At 46.1% G+C, this 20126-nt stretch overlaps 2 protein-coding genes across 2 annotated transcripts; one reads left to right on the top strand and one right to left on the bottom strand.

Annotated features, from left to right (window-relative positions):
- The first annotated feature begins 4322 nt into the window (after positions 1-4322).
- Positions 4323-12263, top strand: TMA16 (translation machinery associated 16 homolog). The gene is made up of 7 exons (XM_032969075.2): positions 4323-4429; positions 6324-6427; positions 7158-7195; positions 8497-8581; positions 9812-9960; positions 10439-10481; positions 11986-12263. Exons 1-7 carry the CDS (start codon positions 4427-4429, stop codon positions 12134-12136), a joined length of 573 nt encoding a protein of 190 aa, XP_032824966.1. The 5' UTR covers positions 4323-4426; the 3' UTR covers positions 12137-12263.
- LOC116950910 (E3 ubiquitin-protein ligase MARCHF8-like) lies at positions 11342-19502 on the bottom strand. Its single transcript, XM_032969074.2, has 4 exons — positions 17159-19502; positions 15793-15973; positions 15255-15402; positions 11342-14085 (listed from the first exon to the last, which is right to left on the bottom strand). The coding sequence occupies exons 1-4, from the start codon at positions 17350-17352 to the stop codon at positions 13751-13753; spliced, it is 858 nt and encodes a 285-aa protein (XP_032824965.1). The 5' UTR covers positions 17353-19502; the 3' UTR covers positions 11342-13750.
- Between the last annotated feature and the right edge of the window lie 624 nt (positions 19503-20126).

Genomic DNA, 20126 nt, shown 5'->3' with positions numbered 1-20126 from the left:
AGACACGCAAACTCCAAATATACAGCAGGTGTCACGGTTGGGATCGAACCCACGACCTCCTGTGTATCAGGCGAGGTAGTTAACATCTCCTAGCCACCGTGATGATGATGAGAGAGAGACACGCAAACTCCAAATATACAGCAGGCGTCACGCTTGGGATCGAACCCACGACCTCCTGTGTATCAGGCGAGGTAGTTAACATCTCGCTACTGTGTCCCCCCAAAGTGGAACAACGTTTATAGCCCTAAGTCAGTGAGCAGCATAAGTTAAGCCCACGTCCCTTAGGCAAGGGTCAATTTTACATCCAACAACCAATGTTGACTTCCTACCGAGTGGGACTGAATCGAACAAAAAAGGGTTGATGAGCTGAGTCAAAGCCCTGGCCGGGGTTTGAACAGTGGTTTGTAGTGGTTTACCTTAGAATTCGCACTAACCACAACGCTGCCCGAATACAAATTAAACACCACACTGTCATTAATAGCAGCATCTACATTTGTGTTTCGTGCTGTCAACTCCCATTCCATGTTCAAGTCCAGGCTCGCTACCTTACTCGTAATTCTTCCTCTGCCTATGGCTGACTGCATCTCTACTATGGAATAAATGCACCCACTGCTTCTTTGCAGCATCTTGCTATGAGGTAACATTTATATGCTGTATATAAGACGCTGCGTGTATGTTCAAACAGAAAGAAAAGTGGGCTTGTTCGTAAAGCAGTCGCCAACACGCTACGCACAGTGCAAAAGAAGTTCAACATGCACACACATAAAACGTATGTGCATGCTATTATGGGTAGTATTGGTTGAAAACCTACGTGTTAAGCCGAGTAACCTCTATGGGGAGGATACTCTTCTTCAAAACAGAAAATTGAAGAAACTAGGATTTCTCCACCACTCTGGCTGTCGCCTGATGAAGCTAGTTGTAATTACTGGCGATGTGTCGCACTGGTAACGAATTGGCATGTTTTGTTAACATAACAAACCTTACTAATTGCCTGTGCCGTGTGGTGACAAGTTTAATGACACGTTTATATTTACTCGATCTAACCCAAAAACCTCTTATGTACAAACTCCCCAGCGGTGTTTCTCAAATTTTTTCGGCCACGGACTACTCAGCCGATCCAAACATTTCCGCGGACCACCCAAACCCCTCTATCCCTGGTGACAAAATGCATTCCCTTCACTCTCTCTAAATACCAGCCATACTGAATGATTCATATTACCGGAACCCCATTTTTTTCGTGAACACAGCTATCAGGTGTTTTTTTTAGGAAGGGGCATTAAGATATCAGGGTTACGGTAGTTTAATCGGAGTAGTTTACCTATCTTCATTTATAAATTAAATATCACGACTAAAAATATTAACGTCCAAAACAAAATGTATAAACATCGGGCCACTGGTGTTCTTGGGACCACACTTTGAGAGCCCTTCAGCAATGCAGCCCAGCTTGTTTGTGCAGGGCACATTGCTGAGAAGGGGGTCAATGGTCCGTGGTCAATCGTGAACGCGTTCGGGGAACGGCAGCCTCGGCAGAGGCGGAGCGATGAAATCGTAGGATCGTGGGGGGGTCATTCATCCAGCAAATGGATTGACCGAGACCGATTGACACCACGAATGTTGACGCTCCCAGAGAGTTTCCAGTCGCATGGAGCTTCACTGCCACCCAGTGGGAGTCACGGGGAAGTTAAATTGACATCGAATCTCGCGTGATATTTAGCATCGCTGTGGAGCGGCGGCGCAATGATTAACTATGAACCGTGGTAACCTGAGTTCGATTCCCAGCCACGGTTAACATTAGTGTCGAGTGATAGCCAAACCTGTCCTGGGTCCCCACCCCTACAGCCCCCACCAACCCCGCACTGACCAGTGTGGTGAAGTATGGCTAAACAATCCCGATGACCGATACGGAGTGGACGAGGCGTTCGTCCAGCACTGGATTGACAACGGGCTGCAGAACAAATGGCAGCATGAATTGGGCATGTCGAGGTGCGGTTACATCTGCATTGTGATCTCCAACTTGGAATTAGCTCATGCAGCTTCGATCACAGCGTCTTCTCCGCGCACCTCCGATCAGCGTGGTTGGCTACGTATGAAGCGAAATAAGTTAAACATGCATAATGCGCGTACATTCTGAACGGAGATCCAATGATCAGTTTCTTATCAACGTGTTTTGTGTACATGAGTTAAATTAAATTGTTCATGTAAAAACCCATTGGGACGAACACTAAAAAAATTACCTATTAAAATCAGTTCACCTAAAGATCAAGACATCACGTGTAAGCGGAGAGGGCACTTGCTCTATAACGTCTGTCAGTTCACCACCAGCATTGCTGTGGTTCTAGCCAAGCCTAACGCTGCTGATGAGACACTGAACGTTGAAGATGCACCTCTACGCAACCACCCCCAGAACGACGTGTGGCCCATGGGATGTTTGGACAACAAATACCGATTGCTTTGTGTGTGCAGTGGCAGGCGTGTGAAGGGAGCGAATTGTACTATCATAAATACAGTACATGTACCGGGTGTTTCAAAATTATGGGCACAATTTCAAAGCAGTATATTTCACGATGGCAACAAGTTACAATTACACAAAAAGATACAAACGGGTTAATGAGTTATCAAGTTTTACTAAACACTTTATAAATGTTTATTTAAAGCTTTCGTGACTGCAGGGATTCATATTCTTGGTTCTTTCGGTAAAGTCACGGAGAAGGGAAATAATACAATAATAAAAATATAAAACAATAAAATTCTCACGACGTTTCGACTGTAACACAAGCAATCATCATCAGGTGTGAAAACCACAGCAAGAAAATTTGAAAAAAGTGGCGAGTTTTTTAAACGTCAGCACCACGGAGAGGGATTTGACAGTTTGTTCAGACGGACGAGTCCATCTATGTTCGGAAAAGAAGAGGGGGGAGACGAAAATAATGGATGCGGTCTGAAAGCCACCATAAGCGTGAACAATCAATTAAGACCCGAAATGGTTTATCGAATCCTTACAATGATTGCTAAGCCAGAATCCATCTTCTCGGTTGAAATTGTCTCTGTGTTTGTATATGTGGATAGCCTCATGAACGAATCTCTAATGGTAGCCAGATGGCTTGCAAAGAACCTCCGTCTTGGAGAAGTCAATGTCATGTGAGCCTACTGAATTATAACAATGATCTGCCACGGCCGAGGTGTTGGTCCTACCGTGTTTAAGGTCTGCTTTGTGTTCACGAATGCGGTCCGAGACATGTCATTTGGTTTCTCCAATGTAACTACTACCACAGAGGCAACTTAGTTTGTAGACGCCAGGGTACTGTATGTCCGGAATCACATATTTTAAAGACGGAACCAGATCATGGATTTTATGTAATGTGTTGAATCGGACCTGGATCTTGTGTTTATTCAAGATTTTGGAGATCTTTTTTGTGATCCCCGCAATGTAGGGTAAAGTGATGGTTTTGAAAGGCTCCTCAAGAGGGTCCTTCTTCATGGTTGGAGTGATAGCTTTACAGATTGTGTAGTCGGAATAACCATTAGCCTTAAGAGCTTGGTGTACGTGCTTGAGTTCACTGGCTATGTGTTCCTGGTCGGATATGCATTGGGCTCTATGGTGCAGAGTCTTGATGAGGGAATTCTTCTGGGATGGATGGTGGTGGGAATCCGGTTTCAGGTAACAATCCGTATGGGTATCTTTCCTGTAGACAGAGTGGCTCATTGAACCATCAGGTCTCTTTTTGATTAATAAATGCTCTATGTGCCCTCCACCTGCTGTACGGACAACATCGAGACGATAGTTGAATTCGTCCCAAACGCCTCTCAAAGTGTTTTCTCTTCCACTGAAGTCACCGCTACCGTGATTCTGTTTTTGAGGTTATCCAGATTAGTCGCTAATGGTGGCACAAAGACACCACGGTCTTTGACGTATCCACACAAGAAAAAGTCGCAGGGTGTGATGATGTCTGGGGGTGATCTTGGGGGCCAAGAGTGTAACGTTAAATACATGACACACGCACGACACACACGTGTGTGTTGTGCGTGTCATGTATTTAATACGTTAAATACATGACAATGTATTTAATACGTTAAATACATGACAATACGTATTTAATACGTTAAATACATGACAATACGTTAATTACATGACACACACATGTGTTGTGTGTGTCATGTATTTATGTAACAACACACACACGTGTTGTGTGTGTTATGTATTTATGTAACAACACATACACACGTGTTGTGTGTGTGTTGTTTTGAATGTTTGTGTCAGCTTTTGCCGTCGTCCTAAATCTATTGCCAGCGGCACGCACACCCGGAAGTGAAACCAGGAAGTGTGGGGGGGCGTCGCGGTGGGCGGGGCGAGGGGGGTTAACAACTTCCGGGTCTCGCTTCTCGGCGCCGCTCTCCACGTGGCCGCGTGCTGCTGCTGCTCATCGCCATGGTGCGGGGCGCCGTCTCTCTCTCCTCCAGCTGGGCCCATCGCCACTCCACCCTTCACGTGTCCCCTCCCCCCCTCCACGCTCTCTCCTCTTAGCGCGCTCTCTCTTCTCCACGAGGACGCGTTCGCCACTTGCAGACTCCTCCAACTCTCATGCCTCCTCCACGCATCCACTCTGCGTGTTCTCCTCCACGTGAATCCTGATCGCCTCCCCGTGCCCTCCTCTGCTCGTCCCTTTCCGCTCACTCTTTTCTTCCCACGTCTTGTGTTTTCACATTTTTAGACTTAAAACTCTCGTGACTGCAGGAATTAATGTTCTTGGTTCTTTCGGTAAACACAAGCGATCTTCTTCACCTGAAGAAGACCGCTTGTGTTGCGATCGAAACGTCGTGGGTTTTTTGCTTTAAATTTAGATTTTGTTTTCTGTCTACGTGACTTTACCGAAAGAACCAATAATGTTATTTTAACACTTCGGCTTTCGCAAACATTTCGTAAAATAAAAAATGTAGGGGGATTAGATCGGTAACCCACCACACAGCCAATTGTTACGCTTTGTCACGTAAACAAAACGTGCCGCCGATTAGTTACCACTTCAGCACACCGGGGTGTGTTGGAGAGTAAACCCACTAACATTTACGATTTGAGTACTATCACGTCTCGCTGGTGGTTACAACGAGCGCGTCATCTTCTCCGCTCTGTCTCACCCCCAAGTGTGCCCTGCGTGCTCCGCTCTTGGAGCTCCACGTGTCTCAGATACCCCTCCGCAGACGCCTCCTCGACTCTCTCCCTCGCCTCGGCGCGGGCCAGGCGGGTCGAGCGACGGGGAGAGTCGGAGACGGGGAAGAGTTGTGGCCGCTGTCAACGATGTTGTCGTTAGCCAGACAGTGCACTTTAATGTGCAGCATGATGATCATGAAACGAGGAGTTTCGTCGGTTGTAAATTGTAACCGATTCACGCGCTCACAGCGTTTAACAGACTAGGGGAAAGTGCTGTTAGCGAGCACCTAAAGACCGGGACGGCACACGAGGGGGTGGGTGGCCAGCACCACGCCCGGGAAGCCTTTGTATGCCCAGTGCTGATGCTTTACACAGCGTACCGGGCATTTATTTAAGGCCGATTCGACCTAGGGGAGACCCATGACCGGTTCAGATATTCGCCACTGATGTTGGCCGTGAACGGGAATTGAACTCGGCTCTCTGAATTAGAAGTGGCACGTGTAGCTTCCAGCTGCGTGCCGTGTTGGCTGCCTGTCGTGATCGCATCACGGTAGTGTCTCACTGGTCCTGATGTACTATATCGGTGCAATTGTTTTAGTGTTACAGCACTCTGGGGTCACTGTTCGCATCACTTTGTGAGTAACTATGAGTGTGTCAAAGCACTCGTGTGTTAGTGTGTTCGCCCTGACCAACTTGGCCAACCAGCCACAAATACCAGCCCTCCCACTGACCCAAATTATCCTGTGGTACATGAAGGATCTGATCTGGGGCCTCCAGGATTTCAATTTCAACCAGTCACAATATCTAAGATTAAGAATAATCGATGCTTTCAGACCCGAGTAGAGTCGTTAATCTGTAAGAGATACGTGGCAGTAAATAAAATGCCCCCATGCAGGTTTTCAGCAGAGGGCAGCTCAGAAAAAAAATCCATTGCACTGCCCTTCCCTACACCCTGCCTTCACCTAACCCGCACTAACCAGCGTGGTGAAGTACGGTCAGATAAGCCCCTGCGAAGCACACACCACCGTGGGGAGGCCCTCGTCCAAAAGGACTACTATACGCGTACACAATGCGGACTGTCAATTTTCCTGCGAGAATGGACCAATGCGGAAGCTAATGCGGGCGCGTGCATTTTGTAGAGAGTCGTTGCTCGTGTTCCGCTCGTGGTGTGTGCCTGCAGCCCAAAGCTCAGAAGGCGAAGCCTGTGGCCAAGGCGGTGCACCCCTACAGCCGCAAGGCAGCGCAGTTGGCTCGCGAAGCCCACAAACAGGACAAGAAGGAAAAGTATGATGTTGCCCGTTCAAAACACCGCGATGCCTGCCACACTTGGCAAACATTTTACGTTAAAACTTCTGCCAGGGAGGAGTCATCGTAGGGGGGGCGGCTATATCATCGTCGGCTGTGATCAGTCCACTGCTAGATAAAGCCACCCCCCCCCATCACCTCCATTGCACGCGGTATTGTAAAGCAACAGTCCATCGAGCAGCCATGAGCTATTCACTGTTGGTTGAAGGCCGCTCTCAAACCATCGCCATGTCCCCTGCCTTGCAATGCAACAATGCATGTAGCACTTGCACACAAGCTGAAGGGTTCAGTTCATACTCAACCAGGATGTTTTACTCAAAAATGTATGGTAATGATGACTAGAATACTGTGCAATTCATGGCTGCATTTTTTTTTTCCAGCGAACGTTTCAGAAAGCTGAAACGAGTGTTCCTTAATTATTTGTAGTTTCTTAAACACCATAGCAGTACAGCAGTGTTACTTAACCCAAAATCCTGAGTTTTATTCCCAGTCTCGGCGCACATCATTCCTGAGTGATAGTTATTGAACTGCTTCAGCGGCTTTGTTCATCACCAACCCCGCACTGACCAGTGTGGCGAAGTATGGCCAAACAACCCCACACAAGCAGCACGTCGTGGGGAAGGCCTTCATCGAGCCGTGAATAGGCAGTGTTGTAAACTGTTTTTATTTATACTGACTTGTATGGTAAGAGTGTTGCTTTTTGTTTCAGATTAAAAACTGACAAGGCAGTAAAGCTGAACCTCATTGGTGAGTAAGAAAGTCGTCTTGGCTTCAGAATCACATGGAGCAATTCGTGAAAAGTATTTGGAACACAAGAGCGGTGCTTGTCTGAACATGCATGGCTTCTTGTGTTCTGGGGAAAAAACGGTGTGTTTGCCAATACATTGCTGTTTGTACACACCCATCAAGCCATCAGTTTGGGTCTGCTGTCAAAGGACACTTTCATGGTGTGACTACCATCAGTCCATTTGCACACAGCTGGAGAAAACCTGAATATATATTCACCAGTAAAATGGCATGATTCACCCTGATAATGTTTTCTGATTCATCTATGCCTGCTCAGTCAATTATTCCTCGGTGGGATAAAAGCTATATTCAATGGAGCAGTGGCCCAGACTAGGTTTAGATATCGAATGAGGTGGATTCTTTCTGGGTAGGAGTAAAATCCAGGTCGCTTCTAAAAGTCAACGACCGGCTCCCACTCCACACATTTGTCAGCCCACTGCTGGGCTCGGGTTTCCCCCACGCAATGTGCGGGGGTCTTGTGGATTGTTTTACCATGCCTCACGCTTGTCGGTGCAGATTAGTGAAGCCAGACCCTCCACGAACTCGTTTAACCCTCCATGAACTCGTTTGAAATCCCGGAAACCAATCTGGGATCGTGCGAAACAAATTGGATGAAGCGGGGTCGATTGAAGACCGCTGGCGAACACTCTGGAGTTCTGTGGACATTTCAAATAAAAGCCCCATCGACGACCCCACGATTACTATGCATGGCATTGATCTGCAAAGAAAACTACGGTGCTCCATCGACCGTTTCAGAACAGCAACAGATTGCTGCGCGCACCTCCACAAATGGAGAATTAAAGACAACCCACAGCGTGACTGCGGCCACCTGAACCAGACAATGGACCACATTGCGAACAACTGCATCCTACGCCGCTCTCCGGCGGACTGAGCAGTATTAGTCGTGCTACCCCTGAAGCTATCGCATGGCTCACCGACTTAAACTTGGACGTGTGGTTTGCACACACTTGCCATACGCTAGAGAGAGAGAGTGAAGCCAGAGTATCGAAGTGGTAGAATAGAGCTGTAGTACAACTTGGGTTTTTGTCGCACAGTCCTCTGTCACCGACAGTGTAGTCCCACAGCCTATAACAACCTGTTATACACGGTGGTCACCCACCCCCCGTACTATACAGGCTCGCTCCCGCTATAATCCCAAGATCTGACGAGATCGGACACATTCTGGGCGATTACCTTTACGTATATAGAGCTCTTTTTGCGATTGCTAATTCTTTGCTTGGATTTTTTTTCCTTATCCCCAGGACAGAAGTTAGACTGGTTTAAAAAGAACCTCGATGGCGACAAGACACAGTACACAAAAAAGGAAATGTGTGCTGTCATTGAAAGGTCAGTGGCACTCCACCTGCGCTGGACATTGTCGATCCGTTCATAGACAAGCAGCCAATGCGCTTCAAGCAACATGAAACAGATCCCTGCAGGGTGGGCTGGTAGGACAAGTCTCTGCTCTGTCTATTGCTGATTTTACACCCAACAGCACGAGATTTCACTTCGTTAAAGTATTGAAAGGGGACGGACGGACGGACATATTAATCTATTGCAGGCTGGTACACTCAGTTTACAACTTCGTTCCTACCAGTATAACCATTCCCTGTAATAAGGCGAAAGAATCCAACTTCATGTTGATGTAAAAAAAAATATTGTAGTGCATCCATATAGTGGTAACATTGACCAGGCTGCAAAATCCTGTTGGCTTGTTCATACGATAAGAGATATGCAAGCATAATGCGCCCACAATATTGATGTGTTACATATAATTAATCATGGTCCTGAATTCGAAGTCGCCTATTTGGCCTGCTGCTTACGAATGATGCGCATCTCCTTATGTATAGAGTCCTGTTCATATAGCTAAAGTTGATGGAGAGCAGCAGCTATAATTTTGCAAATAATTGCGTCATGAGTAGCAGAGTGTGTGGCTGTGTTGCCTCCTTTGTATTTGTGAATCGGGCATTGAGGCGTTATGTTCCGTGGTCCGTTATGGATGACCACGGTCGCACACTGGAGAGTCTTTATTTTCCATTTGTGCATCGAGTATCAGCATCTGCCTTTGATTTGTGAGAATACGGTCTTTGGCTGTGGCTCATAAGCTTCACAGACGATTGAAGCCAGGCATCTTCTGCGTCGGGTCTGTCACGAGGTGTTTGTGACTACACGTGAACTCTTATTTGGCTTTTCAATGCATTATCAGAGTTGGAGTTGCATTGTTGAGGGTTAAGCGCCTAGGTCCACAAGGGCTTGTGCCATTTAAAGTCAAGGTGAGGGAAGTTATTGAGATCCTGGTGAATAGAGACGTTATTTACAGTAGCTCTACTGCACACGTAAAGTTATTGTGGTTTTCATTAGATTTGTTAAAAATGTAGCCGCGCATTTCGCAGATACCGGCTGGTGCTGCTCCACCACACCAGTGTGCTGTACTAGTAACGGATTAGCATGTTCCGTTTACGTGACAAAACCTTGCTTATTGGCTGTGTCGGGTGTTGGCGAGTTTAACTACACATTTATATATTTACGCGATCTAACCAAAAAAAAAACCTGTATTATGAACGATGTTTTTTGCAGATACCTCGACCGTTTTGCCGCGGAACTGGAGCAGATCGATCTGGTGAACAGCGTGACGGGGCGGCAGGGCCGACAGCACGGCCCGCGGGAGACCGCCATCCGCCAGACGCTGCAGCGCGAGCGCGAACTTTACGACGGCACTGGCCTCGGCACGTCCCCCCCGTGCACCTAGCTCGGCACCTTGAGCAGCCGTCGAGACGGGAAAACTGCCTTGCACCGAAGTCAGAACTTCAGGGCACCTCGGAGACATTGATAATAGCGAGGACTGGTGAACGATCACTTTGGCTTGACACTGATTGGTTCCAAACTGAATATTGTTAACTTAGGCAGAATCAATGTGGGTGACTAGACTGACTGACGGTCAGAATAAACTTTGTTTACTCTTTGAAGTTGACAATTGAGGAAATTGGGAGCACAATATCGGTTTGTAACACTTTCCCACACAATCGCCGTACATGAGAAATACAATTGTATAACGCAAACTGGGAGAATTATAATTCTTTAAAAAGATGCAGCCACCAATAGTCACTGAAAACTTATCTGAAAGACATTCAAGTGTGTAACTTTAAAACTTTGCAATTCACAGTGATCGCAATGATAATTTATTTTTGGAATCTCTCCTTACAGAAGTTCCTGATGTGATCAATGGAAAGAATCTGAGAGTGTTCAGGTATGCCGCGTTCAAGTGCACCATCGTAATATGCTGGCCAGTAGCTCAACACGAAGTTCAACGTTAGTGCCGGGGAATCGTGGTCATATACCCCCTGGCGTCAACACACTCATGGCTATTCGTGACGTCTGGTTTGAGTCGAACATTCTTTAGTCTTTATTGGTCGTTAATACAAACAATTGGTGATTGCTGCTGTGCCGGCAGTGGTGCAAAAAATACAATTTAACAAAAAAAGCACTATCAGCATTGCCTAAAAAAGAAATGTAATCGATGATGTTTCAGGAAATGGTCTGTCTTAATAGCTCATGTGCAACGAACAGGGGCGGAGCCACAGGGGGGGGGCTGGGGGGGGCTTAGCCCCCCCTGACATTTTGGGAAAGTCGGTGATCGGGATAACCGGATATCCGGCTGCTGCAAAATGCTGCAGGCTGCCACCTTGTGCTGCCCTGCTGGTTGCCACCTTGTGCTGCCCTGCAGGCTGCCACCTCGTGCTGCCACCTTGTGCTGCCCTGCAGGCTGCCACCTTGTGTGCTGCCCTGCAGGCTGACACCTCGTGCTGCCACCTTGTGCTGCCCTGCAGGCTGCCACCTTGTGCTGCCCTGTAGGCTGCCACCTTGTGCTGCCCTGCAGGCTGCCACCTTGTGCTGCCCTGCAGGCTGACACCTCGTGCTGCCACCTTGTGCTGCCCTGCAGGCTGCCACCTTGTGTGCTGCCCTGCAGGCTGCCACCTTGTGTGCTGCCCTGCAGGCTGCCACCTTGTGCTGTCCTGCAGGCTGCTTGAGCGGCAGCCTTTCGAACTTATCAAACTTATTAGCCACATCAGCGGCTCCGACCTATTAATAAACTCCGCATTCAAATCCAATAAAATGTGTTTTATACATCTGTGGCGCCCATTGGAAAACATACACTGGATATCTCAGAATATTGAAGTCAGCCCCCCCAAGTCAAAATCCTGGCTCTGCCCCTGGCTACAAAGAAGAGCCATTTGCCAGAACATCAACCACTACCTTTCCGTTTCAGGCAGTGTTATTGTTGAATGTGTCTAATTTTTTTTTATAAGCTAAAGGTTGTATTTGTGGAAAGCGGCCACGGCTGTAGAGAGAGTGGCTCGCAATCGGAAGGTCGTGAGTGAAACTCCTGATTTGGAAGGGTTGACTCGGCCCATCATCCAATTAGGGGTCGATGCAATGAGTACCACTTTATGGGAAAAAGTTAACGGTTTTATGGATAGACTCACCCCCTGTCATAGGAATGTATAATTACCACCACTGTCAGGACTGAACAGGATATGAGCACTACCTCACTGCTCATTTGAGTGAGGATATTGCATTACTTTTGTTGTTGTAGATTGGTGGTTAATGTGGTTAATCGCCAACAAGAATACACACAATAAGGGTTAGGCTATAATATCTAAAACATACACATCACTGCTATCACTTAACATCGAGCAAGTACGCTGTAAGTGCAGAATATTTGACAATTGTGTTGTGTACCAACCCTGCAGGGAGTGGGATGGGGACCTCAAGGGTCTGCCAAACCTCAAGATGAGAAAGGTCTCGTCCAAAGATGCCACGGCAACAGAGAAAAAAGAACAGGCAGCTGAAAATCCCGAAAAGGATGACACGGATGAAATGGAGGGCAACGCTTCTCCATGACGCCACGTCACAAACATAAATCACGCCATCTTCCCATGCGCGGTCTTTGTGTGTGAGTCTGCGTTAATGCTCTGAAATAAGCGACTGTATCATAGCGTTTCAAAATAAAATATATTCCCACCATGAACGGTATTAAATAATGGGGGTTTATGTTAACGCGTGGTATGTCTAATCATTTGACGACTTAAATTAGTTGCTGCTCTTTGCTGCCCACAACCATGTTGCCCTCGCAGCCAATGGCAAACCGTGCACGTCGATCGCATTTCCAAAGCGCTATCCAGGCTCAAAGCTGCTTGGATTTTCAGATCTTACGAGACCGAGGAGCATTCTGAATGACTTGAGCAATCATCTACCAACTAACCAGTACAGTTCTCTCAGATAACTACGTAGCAGATGCCCTCTCACCATGATCAGTTCAGGTTTGTGGTATAGGGGGGGGGGGGCGGGAGTCCCCAATATATACTTTTTGCACAAATAAGTGTTCTCTTAATTAAAAAAAGGAAACGTTTTAAAGTGTACAGGGCTATTGAAATGCTCAAAAAACGTTTCAATGAGATGAGTATACGTTCTGTTTCAAGGTTCTTGAACTCAGAATTGGTTATAAATATCTGTGCATTGTGTGTTGTACAAGATAGTACATATTTTGGTTGCTAGGTATGTAACAATAAACCCTAAGTTATGGTCCCTATCCCAACCTTATTCTATTGTTTCTTATGGGAGACATTGGCCCGCTTTGCGTCGCATAGGCAATGTTGATGCTCTTACAGTCGCTATCCCCCCGCCCCCCATTTCCCGTTATGGGGGGAAATTCCCCGTTGTACATCGTTTCGTTATAAGTAGCAAATTTCCAGTCCATAATGCCGACGTATATTGGAGGACCCCCGTATCAAAATGCAGGTTCTCACAACCATCTTGCTCAAACAAACTTTTGACACAAACTGCGCGTGAACGTGTAATTCAAATTAATTTGTCGCTCGCTGTGAAAGAGCGAGGACAAACTGGGAGGCACGAGGAGCCGAAGACGAGCAGCTCGGCTGCCACGCATTGAGCCGGACACCAGCAATTGTCCAAACTCTACTCCCAATTAATGAAACCGTAGTACCTGGAGAAAACTCAACCGTGGGAAGTGGAAACATCGGTCCGTACAGATGGAACAGATGGAGTTCACATTTTTGCTGCACCTCCTTCTGGCAAGCAAGGGTACGGCTCCTCAACACCCATGGGTAGGAAAGTTTCACAACGTTTGTGTGATACACGAAACCCTCGCCTTCCGCGGCGCCGAGGTACAAGCGTGCGCCACCACCGCCCGCCTATCGCATTGGTTTGTCTGAATCCTTGACATCGCACACAAAACCCCTAATGTGGACCTCTTCACATTATCTAAAACAAAACATTAACTATCAAAGGTAAAATGCCCCCACTAGCAAGCAAGCGTTTAGCAGTGCTGGCATTCGGCCAGTGATGGAACCGCCATTTTATGGAACTTCCAGAATTCCAGGTAAATTCGGTCCGTCTGACCACGCGCATAAAATTCTGGGTGTGTGGTACTGGTAGCGCTTTCTAAAAGCAATCGCGAACCGTTTGGGAAAACTGACGGGGACAGCGCTGTGACTTTCATTCGGATGTATTCTCCGCATTGCATTTCCCTTTGTCAACGCAGCGGGTCACGTGGGTTTCTACGGCGAGGGCATCGGCCTCCGTTTCTTTGCCGTTGGGTGGGTTCTGTTGGAGGCCCCGGGCGGGTGACGACGTGGACAGATTTCTCCTTGACAGCAGCTCTTCGGCCAGAGCCTCGGGGCAGCTGCGCACGTGGATGATGCGATTGTAAGCCTTGAGGCGTCGCCACATGCGTACGTAGACCTTGCACTGCACGTACATGAAGACCGTTCCGCCCGTGAACCCGATGGCAACCACGGCCAGCTTGGTCCAGAATGGCCACTCCAGCACACCTGCAAACAACAACAAAAGAAACCCGCAACAAAAGTTGCACGCATTGTGTAATGCGTTAAAAAAACAACGCGTTTGACCACGGAGGTAGTTAATAAGCGATGTTATATTGTGAGCTGCAGAACGAGGTGACGAGGTGAAGTGCACGTCAGGTGATTTTGGTCATTTGGTTCACTGGTTCCACCTGTAATAGGAACCAGTACAATATATACCATGTTTCTGTAAGTTGTCAATGGGCTGTTGGAGAAGGGATATAAAAATATATTTTTTTCCTGTTACATTGGGATTCGGAAGAATATTACCAATCATCTCAATAGTAAATGTATGTTGAACTTTCGCACATTACGTAGCCAACTGTGCTAATGGGAGTTGCGGGGGAAGAACAAACTAAACGAAAAAAGCAGTTCTCAAGAAATTTGTTTTCAATCGCGTGTGTACTTTGGTAATATTTCAACAGTGACAGTTTTAAAAGTGCACCGTGGCCATTTTAATAACTGATTACAGCGTTTTTTTATATCGTTTCCAGAATATTTATACCAATTGTACGTTCAGTGTTTGAAACTCGCAGGGCATTCCACCCCCATGTTAATGATTGGTCTGTGGAAGGAGATATCACAGAACTGCCTCTGAAATCCGATCAAGTGAGATCTGGTCCACGTTATGGGGTTTCATTTGCCCACCTGCTCAGCCACAGATCAAAATGATCATTGTGTCACAAACTGATATTTTTATTTCTCGCAGATGGAATTTTTGCCAAATTCAGTGCAGACCCAAATTTAATGTCATAGGGTTTTTTATAGTATAGTCATTTGTGTGATCAGGCTGACACCATTAAACTCGCAGCTCCGATTAGCACGCTTGGCTATGCACGGTGGCGAAATAAGTTCAACATATATACACATACAACTCATTACATTTGAGAACAGGGTTTAATCACGGGCAAAATGGATTCGAAATCAGGATCTCGGCCGTGCCAGCTCAGCGCTTTTTGACCTCTGAGCCAACTGGCCAGTTCAACTGAGCCCCGTATTTTGACCACTGAGCCAACTGGCCAGTTCAACTGAGCCCCCCCCCCCCCGTATTGATATTAGAATGCGTGGGCTTCCTGAGGACTATTTGGTGACACCAGGTGTTGGGGTGGAAAGATGTTTGTAGATGGTGCTGCACGCACCACTGTGCTGCGCCTGGCGAATCTCCTCTGCCGTTCGGGAGACGAGAATGTAGAGCGACCACACCACGCACACGATGGCTACGACGTGGACCACGACCGAAAACGTGAGCTTTCTCATGTCCCGTGCTGTCATCTGCAGCTTCTCCCACTGTTAAAGAAAGAAACACCACGTCCAGCACGTCAAATCGGCATTCGTAACAGATTTACGAGTTATGGTAACAATTATTATCGCCAGCGTAGGTCATGATCGATACACTCAAGCGGAGGGTCGAGCATGGGTTCCAGGTGTTGTGGGTTTGAGCATGGGCTCGAGCATGTGATCTAGCATGGGGTCGAGCATGGAATCATAACAATTATTATTTATTTGGATTCCTGTTCCATACCGCCTTAAATGGGCACGCACTTGCCCAGGGTAACCTTATTTGGGGGTGACCTACCTACTTATAATTTAAGGCCTCCATATTTCACGGACTTAATTCTCTCGCTTGAGCGCTGTGCCATCTTGTGCATTGGGGTTGTAATGCCCGGGGCTGGTTACTTTGCGCAGGGGTTTCAGCGTGGTCTCCATGACGAAGCTGTAGTTGCATAGCTCGCAACAGCTCGCGCCCGAGCTCTTGATCCACTGTTGCAGGCACGCCTGGTGGACAAACTGCAGCGAGCCCGTGCACTGGCACGGTGCGGTGAGAGGGCCTTCCTCATCTCCCTCACAGTGGCAGATTCTGAAGGAGCACAAAAACACAGTAGTTGCTTTAGGCCAGAGCAGAAATTGGTACCACCAAATGTGGAATAACTTCAGCCGGACCAATGTGTATATATGGGCAGTAAGAGTTAATTATTTGATAACTCGCTAATTTCAAATTGTTATCACAATTCGCTGATGTTGGCCACAAATAAAATTGAACGAATGAAGATATTTCACCTCCTCAGGGTGTGCAGACAAGTGGAATATCTGGTCTGGGCCGATGGAGTTGATTGTCCCCCTCCCCAAAATGTAGTATTGATATTTCGCAAATAATATAAACATGTTTTACAATTTCCCTTCTATGGCATGTATATCAACACCTGTTTAGGGGACGGGGATCTGTAAATGCTTCTTTCAAAGAAAATTGTTCCCCAAGATTAACAAAGAAACAAAGCGATCAAATAAAAGAGGTCCATAGGAGAACTTTCGAGAAAGTTGAACTTGATGATAAAAGGAAACATTTCAATGTGCCTAAAGGGTAAACGTTTTAATCGGAAGTTGTGTGTGGATGGCAACACAAATGGACATGAATGAAGAAAATGGAACTCGGTTGAGAAGTTCACAGAGAGTGCACAAAAAATCCTGGTGCTAGGAATCTCCACCGAGACACAGCGAGGCATGTGGATGAGAGAACAAGCGCAGGTTACGACGTGTTAAAGTGACTTGTGACGAGTGCCAAGTATGTTAACTGCAGACCGCTTGCACGAGATTAGAATAATTATGAAAATGGTCAAAATTATGTCCTTAACCTGTGTTAATTCTCTAACATTTGCGTTACGAAAATGAGATATTGTATGCATTCATAACGATTAATACCGATATAGCACATGGACATTCTACAGACTAATCCACATCAATATTCAAGTCAAATATCACATGCGCTTTAACAACTTGGTGATTGTATACGTGTGGTAGCAAGGTGCTTAGGTAGGTTGTGGATTCAGCTGACCCCTTGCATCTCTTTAGATGCTTCAGTGCTTTTCAACATTTTTTTTAGAAAAACATTACCCACAACTCTCACCTCATTGAAAACGTACCCATGCAACCTATCAGTCAAACGCATCCGTTGATGTGGCTGTACACTCCATGGCCGTTGGCTTTTTCTGCACTTACGTTTTACGGTACGTAACAAAAATTACTTCTGCTCTGATCGCCCACTCACCTGCACGCGACTCCAGCGGCTGCTCGCACCGAGTCCCAACGCCACATGGGCACCATCCGCACGTTCAGCGGTGACGACGAACGGCTGTCCGAGTCGGAGTCCGTCTCTCCCACGCACAGTGGCACGTTTACGGTTGCCCTCTCCATCGGCAAAATCCTCCTAAATGCGGCCCCCTTGACTCTCGCCACCTTCATTTCCACCGCTGCCGACGTCAAGCTCTCTTGCCGCTGTCAAAATTATGTTCCCGAAGCCCACGGGCAAGAAGATCGTGACCGCAAATGCGTCCATGTTGCGTGACATTCGCATGTAGGTGTCCACAAAATATAACCAACGGGTAATATTTGCTCGTGTGAAATGCCAGGGGGAAAAAAGAAAAAAGACTGAACGCTTTGGGGTGACATCCCACCACTTCAAAGGAAGGCCAAATCCCTTCATCCAGTACATTCGGGTCGATTGTACACATGAGTGTGTGAGCCCAATATGTCTCACTTTAAAGGTCAAATCCAAAGGCGAATTTGAGCATTGGCAATAATGATGATCAGCTTGCTGCTGTGCATCCTCGTGTCTTTATCGAGATGAGAACCCATTCATGTTTATTATTCATTCATTTGGAAGGAAAACATTGATGATACCGCAGTCGATCTCACCGTTCCACATGAGCAAATCTCATGGCTCCATCTCCATGATGGACATGATTTTTCTGTACTATGTAATATCAGATACGACGTACACTGTTGACAAGGCATATTTTGGTAATACATAGGCAGATAAAGTCATGGAGGGGTTCTTTTGGAAATAAAATTTCACTTTGTGATGAAAAGCAAGATTCGGGCGAATGGAACGAAGCAGCAAACGAGACAGAATTCCGTCCATCGTCGTCTTGCTACCAGTATCCACCATAGACAGTATCTACCCCTGGGTTTAAGGCGTTATATACAGTATACACTTCTATACACACACGCACACTTAGTATATATTTGCATATTCAGGATGAATTGTATCTTCAAAAACTCATAATCTCTAGAAATCATTAACAATTGTTTTCATGCAGAGCTACTACTTTGACCTTGCTATCCTATAGATTTGTGATCGAGAGATAACCTGCTTCAGGAAAATAATTATTAGCATTTGTCACCCGGCGTGGTACCCATAAGCCCGATACGCACGCCAAATATGGAAATAAAAAAACAAACGCAAAACACCCATAAAAACGGGGGGCTGCTGGGTGTTTGTGCGTGGCAACGGCTGTTTATTGCTTGTTGTGAAAGTGCATCGGGATGCTGGTCTGGTCATTCCCCAGCACGTTCTGCTTCTTACGGGAGCGGCCACCCCCCCTTGTCTTTGGGAGCGAGTCCACTTGGGGGCAATGGGGCACCAGACGCTCTCTCGGTACGGCCGGCGGTCACGGTCGTGCTGGCGTGATCGACATCGTCGTCCTCATCATCATAGCTCCCAGCGTCGCCCTCCGGCAGGACAGGGTGGTAGTACCAGCGATGCTGCCAGAAAAAAAAAACCCTTAAACTATGCCCGGCCCACCAATATTTCGCGGTGACCCGGGCTACCGCCAATCGATTCATTTGTGGAAACCACATACGGTGACGTCACTCTCATAAATAACAATTGTTTTCATACAAAGCTGTTACTTTGACCTTGCTATCAGACATATTTTTGATCGAGAGATAACCTGCTTCAGGAAAAAACGGAGTATTTGCCACCCTACGTGGTACCTATAAGGGGCCGTCCATAAATGACGTCGCGCACCTAGGGGTCAGACATTTGTGACAATGGGTGACGAGAGGGGGGGGGGGTGAGAATTGTGACGTCACATCAAAATGCGCAACTTTAAATAAATATAGAATTATATTCTTAGCTCTTTCGGTAAAGTCACGTTTATTGTTTTATATATATTTTATAAATTATATTATATAAATTATATTATATCTTAAAGCTATTTTATATTCGATATTTATTTAATTTTATATACTTCAGCCCCTTGGTGTTAGACTTTTAACCCTTATTATAGTAAGACTTGTTTAAAACTTATTTAAGATTTTAGATTCCTATATGTTGAATGTATGCACCATCCTGCCAAAGTAAATTCCGTGTCGGTGTGAACTTACATGGCGAATAAAACCCTTTCTGATTCTGATTATTGTTTCCCTTCAACGTGACTTTACCGAAAGAGATAAGAATATGAATTACTGCAGTCACGAAAGCTTTAAATCAAAATATAGAATTGTCATAACACAAGTTTTGATTAATTTTCATTATTAACTATGATTATTTAAATTTACTAAGGTCACCTTTTATTTATTCCATGAAGGAGCATTTTGCTTCTCCATGGGAGAATGGAGAAGCATTTTGAACATTTTTTAATGATGGTTATTAAACATTTTGATTCTACCAGGGCTTTTCATTCTGTGGAATGAATATGATTGTTATAATTGTACTCTCCATTTTGCTTCGTACTACTACAAAGTTGAAAGTATTTTTTATAGTTATAATTTTAATATTTTATAATTATAAGATAATTTCAATATAACATTCTGAACATCTGCAGTTTTAGTTAGACGTTGAATATTTTCAAGTGAATTTTATGCTAAATTTAATCTTTCCAACGCCTCCTTTTTCATACGTGTTTTCTCCTACAACATCAGAGTGCAGCGCCACATTAAATACGCACAATGACAATAGTTTAAAGGGATTTCAAGAATGTTTTATTTTCAAAATGAAAATATGGTTGGGGGGGGGCAGAGCTTTGTGACGTCATATTTGAGGGGGGTCTGACTTTTTGTGACGCCGCGTGGCGAGGGGGGGGGGTAAAAAAATCGTCCAAAATCGCGTGACGTCATTTATGGACCCCCTAAGCAATAGTCGGCACTTGTAGAAACCGTGTACGATGACGTCACGCTCGTCGGTGAATGGGGCCCGAAACTTGCGAATACGTCACGCCCTAAGACGCCAGAGG

This window comes from Petromyzon marinus, chromosome 41 (assembly GCF_048934315.1).
Source record: "Petromyzon marinus isolate PM22_M1 ecotype Great Lakes invasive population chromosome 41, UKy_Petmar_22M1.pri1.0, whole genome shotgun sequence".
Lineage (NCBI taxonomy): Eukaryota > Metazoa > Chordata > Hyperoartia > Petromyzontiformes > Petromyzontidae > Petromyzon > Petromyzon marinus.
Note: the sequence above shows the minus strand (reverse complement) of the source record. Positions and strands in the feature narration are given on the sequence as shown.

Excerpts from the sequence above, each read along its gene's own strand:
- TMA16 (XM_032969075.2), top strand. Across the intron at positions 8,582-9,811 it reads ATGTGTGCTGTCATTGAAAG|ATACCTCGACCGTTTTGCCG; the intron begins GTCAGTGGCACT and ends TGTTTTTTGCAG. Across the intron at positions 10,482-11,985 it reads AAGAATCTGAGAGTGTTCAG|GGAGTGGGATGGGGACCTCA; the intron begins GTATGCCGCGTT and ends CCAACCCTGCAG.
- LOC116950910 (XM_032969074.2), bottom strand. The coding sequence starts at position 17,352 with ATGAAGGTGGCGAGAGTCAAGGGGGCCGCATTTAGGAGGATTTTGCCG. Across the intron at positions 15,403-15,792 it reads CGCTGAAACCCCTGCGCAAA|TGGGAGAAGCTGCAGATGAC; the intron begins GTAACCAGCCCC and ends TTTCTTTAACAG. Across the intron at positions 14,086-15,254 it reads TCGCCAGGCGCAGCACAGTG|GTGTGCTGGAGTGGCCATTC; the intron begins GTGCGTGCAGCA and ends TGTTGTTTGCAG.